Source organism: Salvelinus sp. IW2-2015, linkage group LG28 (genome assembly GCF_002910315.2).
Source record: "Salvelinus sp. IW2-2015 linkage group LG28, ASM291031v2, whole genome shotgun sequence".
NCBI lineage: Eukaryota > Metazoa > Chordata > Actinopteri > Salmoniformes > Salmonidae > Salvelinus > Salvelinus sp. IW2-2015.
The window spans coordinates 31,292,717-31,299,880 of record NC_036868.1 but is presented as its reverse complement, the minus strand read 5'-3'; the positions used below and the strand labels follow the sequence as shown (position 1 = coordinate 31,299,880).

The window sequence follows — 7,164 nt, the reverse complement described above, 5'->3', positions numbered from 1 at the left end:
GGTGTTTAGCGGGTACTATTTAATGAACTGCCATTGGAGGACTGTGAGGTGTCTGTTCTCAAACTAGACACTCTAATGTACTTGTCCTCTTGCTCAGTTGTGCACTGGGGCCTCCCACTCCTCTTTCTGTTCTGGTTAGGACCAGTTTGTGCTGTTCTATGAAGGGAGTAGTACACAGCGTTGTACAAGATCTTCAGTTTCTTGGAAATGTCTCGCATGGAATAGCCTTCACTTCTCAGAACAAGAGTTTCAGAAGAAAGTTCTTTGTTTCTGGCCATTTTGAGCCTGTAATCAAACCCACAATTGCTGATGRTCCAGATACTCAACTAATCTTAAGAAGGACAGTTTTATTGCTTCTTTAATTGGCACACCAGTTTTCAGCTGTGCTAACATAATTGCAAAAGGGTTTTCTAATGTTCAATTAGCCTTTTCAAATTATAAACTTAGATTAGCTAACACAACGTGCCATTGSAACACAGGAGTGATGGTTGCTGATAATGGGCCTCTGTACACCTATGTAGATTTTCCATAAAAAATCAGCCATTTCCAGGTACAATAGTCATTTACAACATTAACAATGTCTACACTGTATTTCTGATCAATTTGATGTTATTTTAATGGACCAAAAATGTCCTTTTCTTTCGAAAGCAAGGACATTTCTCAGTGACCTCAAACTTTTGAGTGGCAGTGTACCATAAGATGTTATCTTCTTCGGGATTGGTGTCCCTTCTATGGCACGGTTGAGCTAACGTAGGCTAATGCGATTAGCATGAGGTTGGAAGTAACAAGAGAATTTCCCAGGACATAGACATATCTGATATGGGCAGAAAGCTTAAATTCTTGTTAATCTAACTGCACTGTCCAATTTACAGTAGCCATTACAGTGAAATAATATCATGCTATTCTTTGAGGAGAGTCCACAATTTTGAACATGAAAAGTTATTAATAAACAAATTAGACACATGTGGGCAGTCTTGATACAACATTTTGAACAGAAATGCAATGGTTTATTGGATCAGTCTAAAACTTTGCACATACACTGATGGGCAAAATTTAAATTGCACCTGGGCTYGAATAATACATTCTGGCTTTTCTCTTGCATTTCAAAGATGATGGTACAAAAAATATATTTTACCAGATCTTTTGTGGGAGGCTTGCAAGCCGAAGAACAACATCCCAACCGTTAAGCACGGGGGTGMCAGCATCATGTTGTGGGGGTGCTTTGCTGCAGGAGGGACTGGTGCACTTCACAAAATAGATGGCATCATGAGTTAGGAGAATTATGTGGATATATTGAAGCATCATCTCAAGACATCAGTCAGGAAGTTAAAGCTTGGTCGCAAATGGGTCTTCCAAATGGACAATGACCCCAAGCATACTTCCAAAGTTGTGGCAAAATAGCTTAAGGACAACAAAGTCAAGGTATTGGAGTGGCCATCACAAAGCCCTGACCTCAAGCCTATAGAAAATTTGTGGGCAGAACTGAAAAAGCGTGTGCGAGCAAGGTGACCTACAACCCTAACTCAGTTACACCCGGTTTTTTCGGGGGGATTGGGCCAAAATTCACCCAACTTATTGTTTGAATCTTGTGGAATGCTACCCAAAACGTTTGACCCAATTTAAAGGCAATGCTACCAAATACTAATTGAGTGTATGTAAACTTCTGACCCAGTGGGAATGTGATGAAATAAATAAAATCTGAAATAAATCATTCTCTCTACTATTATTCTSACATTTCACATTCTTAAAATAAAGTGGTGATCCTAACTGACCTAAAACAGGGAATTTTTACTTGGATTAAATGTCAGGAATTATGAAAAAATGAGTTTAAATGTAWWTAGCAAATGGGGATGCTTTTCCCATGGTTAATTTTCATGCCAGCCAGGTAGGCTATACTCCTGTTGCTTCTCTGTCATCAAGGCAAAGGGTGGCTATATGAAGAATCTCAAATACAAAATATATTTAGATTTGTTTAACACTTTTTGAGTTACTACATGATTCCATAAGTGTTATTTCATAGTTTTTTATTCTACAATGTAGAAAATAGTACAAATAAAGAAAAACCCTTGAATGAGTAGCCGTTCTAAAACTTTTTACCGGTAGTGTATATATAGTTTTTTTTATCCCAGACCCCGTCCCCGCAGGAGGCCTTTTGCCTTTTGGTAAGCCATCATTGTAAATAAGAATTTGTTCTTAATTAACTGACTTGCCTCATTAAAAAAAGGTAAAAAAATATATAAAAATAATAAAACTGACAACCGAAATCAGCCTGCAGGCTCCCAGCCTGCCACAAGGAGTCACTAGAGCGCGATGAACCAATTAAAGCCCAGCCGGCCAAACCCTCCCCTTACCAGCCCAATGGGACTACCGGTCACGACTGGTTGTATATAGTATAAAGTATATACACTTTACAGTATCCCAAAACTGTTTGGAATTAGTGCTACAGGATGCAAATTTCTGTTTGAAAAAGCTAGCCTTAGCTTTCCTAACTGACTGTGTATATTGGTTCCTAACTTCCCTGAGAAGTTGCATAGTTGCATAATCCCACTTCCTGAATCCAAGTGTTTGACARGGGGGGAGGTGACCAGTAACTTTGTGATCAAACTTTATAATTGTAGAAGCAACAGTAAATGTTCATACTTTGGTCATCATACTTTGATCTGATTTCATCCAAATATCATCACATTTCATGGAAAAACATAATTGACTGTTCATGACCTTTAAAATGTCAACATTTTCTACCAGCCTCGCATGGGTCGTGAGGTGGAGGTTTGTTACTACGCTGATAAATGACAATATCCATCCGGATCTTTGCCACCTAGGTATAGGGAATAGGGTGCCAATTTGGATGCAACCATTAAATGAGTGTGACCCACCTGTGGTGTAGTGATGTAGTGAAGGAACCTCCTAGCTTCCTCCTCCAGGGAGTGGCTGTCACTGGCCCACGGCTCGAGCTCTATATGCCACCTGGGAGACTGGAAAAAGCAACAGGGAGACAGCCAATCAGCATCAGTGGACCAGGGAGATGGCCAAACAACAGCACAGTGGGACAAGGTGAAAGCCAATGAGCATCAGTGTTACTATCGGTGTGGAATCCTAAAAATGACTGAGGGGATTAGATGAATCTGGCCCTGGCGCCCGGATAGGCGTGTTTTGCACTAGGTGAAAGTTGATTGCGTTCGTTTCGAAACCGGGCTGCCTCCCAGACGTGAGCCAGGTCCCCTTTCAAAGCCCACGGTGAAGTCGGCTCAAAACAAATGTGACATAATTAACCACAAGGAGTAATGAGTATGATTCTGTGTTTTCACATAAAAAAAGAAATTGCTTTTTGATAAAAAAAAATGCTTTATCTGCCTCTAGCAAGTTAGAAAATTCAAACATATATTTAATGGAAAAGAGATTTTGTATTCTTRTCAAAAAAGTACCACGCTGCTTTTGCAACATGACCAAGCAGCACAGATGACTGATTTGAGACGGGTACTCCTCTCTCCCCGCTTTTGCCCATTTACGTTACGGGCCACAGACCGGTGCTCCACTGCTCAGCATAATCAAATCCGCCCTCTGTCATCCACTAAAGTGACATTAACGCCAAACCTTGTGTCCTGCTACAGTATCCACCAAACTGTGAGACTGGAAAAGTGTTTCTGTTTCGGTCCCAGTARCTACCCCTCTACAGGAGGGTTTCTGTGTCATATTCCTGTTGATCCTGGCTGCTATACAGGCCTAGGCTCAGTGACCTCATTCATCACCACAGGAATGTGTCTGTTTGTGATTACAGCAGAGAGAGAGAGAGAGAGAATAATAGAAATGTGCTGTGTTCCAGCAATCTATCTATTTTGGCCAACTAGACAACTGGAGGAGTACGTTCCATAGTGTGGTTTTGTTTGCACTACAATTATAGGCTGATGATAACTGGATCATGTTGGCATTTGTCGGTGTTCCTTTTTTGTGTTTTCATGTGGACAATATTAACAGTGTGCATGTGTTTTCACGTGTTGTAACTGTTGCACAGTGTACTGTTATTTATCCGACAGTAGTACGTGGTCGTGTTCAATTACCACCGTGCTTAGTGCTGATGCAATAACACGTCATACAGGATTTTTAACCATTACACAAAGAGGTCTGTATCGCTCATTTTGGATTATGGACATTTCAATTATATTTACAAGTCTGTAATGCCTTATGGTCTTGCATAAACATTTACAAAGACTTCAGGACTGGCAGCAGACATGCTCATAATTTTTATAACATAACCATAGACCACTTCAACTGTTACGACACTTGCACTCACAGGTGGCCAAAAACAACAAATTGAAAGCCATGTCCCCCACTAAGCCACGCCTCCAATTTAATTTCCCAGTGTGCCTTGCCTTTTCGAGTGAATTTGAGCAAATATTATGGATATATTGTTGTAATTCTTTTTTTMAATATTCGATGAGGGTTGTTCACGTTAACTGCATATATTCAATGGAGAGAGACACTATGCTACTAGCCTCATGCCATGCATATGCATAGCCATCTCGAGACAACTCCGATATAAAAAAGTGTTTTTGTCGGGATGTCACATGTCAGTAACAACTTAAGCATTACAAAACGTATATTCGGTCAAAGAATCCTCATGTAGAAAATAAACCATAAATGTTTTGTTGACCAAATTTGAAACTTTCTCATTGACCTCCATACTAGCCAATGTGTGGTGTTCKATGTCTGTGTGATAATGCRCGAGAAGCCTTTGTTTGGAGGATATATTGGCACGGCTATTGTTAGCAAATCGTGCCAATATATCCTCCAAACACCGGCTTCGAGGGCATTATCACTTTTGTACAACGGGTGACCAGCATATTAAAATAAGGACTGACATCTTTTCATTGAAAACGTTATTTTGATGAATGTATTCATACTATTTCATCCTTCCACAAGATATAGTCCCGACACAAATCTAGGGTTGCTACCCAAGCCAACTGTCTGTTCGTTCTATCAGTTCGGTTGCCAGAGACACGACCCAGTCGTTCAGTCTTTTTGTTCTGTATCTATCCACATGACCCAGTCGTTCGTTCTAAATGTTCCATTGCTATACTGGCTGGCAATATTATTATCACTTGCTTGCTAGCTAGCCAACTACAGCTAACTTAAAGTCACACCAGGAGGCCTCTCGAGTGGCACAGTGGTCTAAGGCACTGCATCGCAGTGCTAGCTGTGCCACTAGAGATCCTGGTTTGAGTCCAGGCTCTTTCGCAGCCGGCCGCCACCCATGGGGCGGCGCACAATTGGCCCAGCGTCATCTGGGTTAGGGGAGGGTTAGGCCGACAGGGATGTCCTTGTTCCATCGTGCACTAGTGACTCCTGTGGCGGGCTGGGTGGTGCAGTGCACGCTGACATGGTCGTCAGGTCTACAGTGTTTCCTCTGACACATTGGTGCGGTTGGCTTCTGGGTTAAGTGGGCATTGTGTCAAGAAGCAGTGCAGCTTGGTTGGATTGTGTTTTGGAGGATGCACAGCTCTTGACCTTCACCTCTCCCGAGTCTGTATGGGAGTTGCAGCAATGAGACAAGACCGTAACTACCAATTGTATATCATGAKATTTTGGGTATAAAATAACAATTTAAAAAAGTTAAGCCAGAATAACAGCAAAGTAGCTGGATTTMAWTTTTTTTWWGCTGTTTTCTGGMGACATTTATTTGGATACATCCATAACAATGAGCTAATGATGCACGATTTTGCCTGGCATAGAAAATGTGCTCACTCGTCACGACACTGTTGTTCAGAAGAGCTAGCCAACAACACATCTAACACAATCACTTCAAACTAAAGCTGGAAAGACTGNAGAAAATGTGCTCACTCGTCACGACACTGTTGTTCAGAAGAGCTAGCCAACAACACATCTAACACAATCACTTCAAACTAAAGCTGGAAAGACTGCAAACCAGCTGCACTTCGTTTCATTTGACCTTTTTTCAATTGACATTTCTTTGTGTATATCCATAAAAAATGCCAGCTGATTCACGATTTCGACTGGCTGAGAAACGCTGCCTGTCCGTCTCGTCCCGACTCCTGACAGGTTCATTACTATGGGACAGCTGGAGATCGAATTTGAATATTGAAACAATGTTGTACACGTCAGAGAGACAGACAGCAAGGTTTATACAAATGTGTTTGATGCAAGAAACCACTTTACAAAATAAAATGCATTAATATTCCCATACTATTAATATGAGAATCAGACAAATGATGCTACCCTCTGCCTATTAGCTACTTAACTTATTCAAGCCTGTCTCAAAATACAACCCTTTAAGACAAAAAAAAGCTCTTTACCTGACTCGCTTTTCAAAGATGCCTAGAAATGTATACATTTTGTGCTCAAAAAGGAAGCAATCACTCCCCTATTGCTGACTACAAATGATCTATAACTGGACTTATAACTCAATAACTAGCAAAGGATGTGCACACATGGCTACATGCAGCTCTCGCTTTGATTTCAAAACAAGCGCATCTACTCACGACCGCTCATTCTGTGAACACAGTCCAGTTCAAAGTAAATGGCACAGAATCATATATGGCAATGGTCTATTTGCATATTGGCAAAGGACTCCTACTGCAGCTCCAATTGTTTATGCCACACCGGTCTGTGTAGAGTATGGCTGAGTAGTCTGTGTCAATGCAATAGAATCCTACTCCGATTCGTTCTGCCTACAACAAAATCTCTTGCATAGTTAGCTTTGGTATGTTGCATTGAAAGTGGCTAATATTGCATTGATTTGATCACAATTGCCACAGACCACTAAGTACTAACAGTCAGTATCTGGATAATACATGTGAAATGCTTGATAATGTATGTGATATAAACAGAGAACTACAGTGCCCTTGACTTTTTGCACATTTTGTTAGGTTACAGCCTTATTCTAAAATTGATTAAATAGTTTTTTCCCTCATCAATCTACACACATAATGAAAAAGCAAAAACATTTTTTTTTGTTAATTTATATTAAAAAAAATATATATCACATTTACATCAGCATTCAGACCCTTTACTCAGTACTTTGTTGAAGCACCTTTGGCAGCAATTACAGCCTCGAGTCTTCTTGGGTATGACACTACAAGTTTGGCACATCTGTATCTGGGGACTATTTCCCATTCTCTGAAGATCCTCTCAAGCTCTGTCAGATTG

At 40.6% G+C, this 7,164-nt stretch overlaps 1 protein-coding gene across 1 annotated transcript in view; it reads right to left on the bottom strand.

The window, feature by feature from the left end:
* The window catches only part of LOC111954652 (probable methyltransferase-like protein 24), a 95,915-nt gene that overhangs the window by 28,857 nt on the left and 59,894 nt on the right, over positions 1-7,164 (bottom strand). Inside the window, exon 2 of the mRNA XM_023974532.2 lies at positions 2,877-2,975. Coding sequence (XP_023830300.1) covers positions 2,877-2,975 — 99 coding nt within the window. The remainder of the gene's footprint in view (positions 1-2,876; positions 2,976-7,164) is intronic.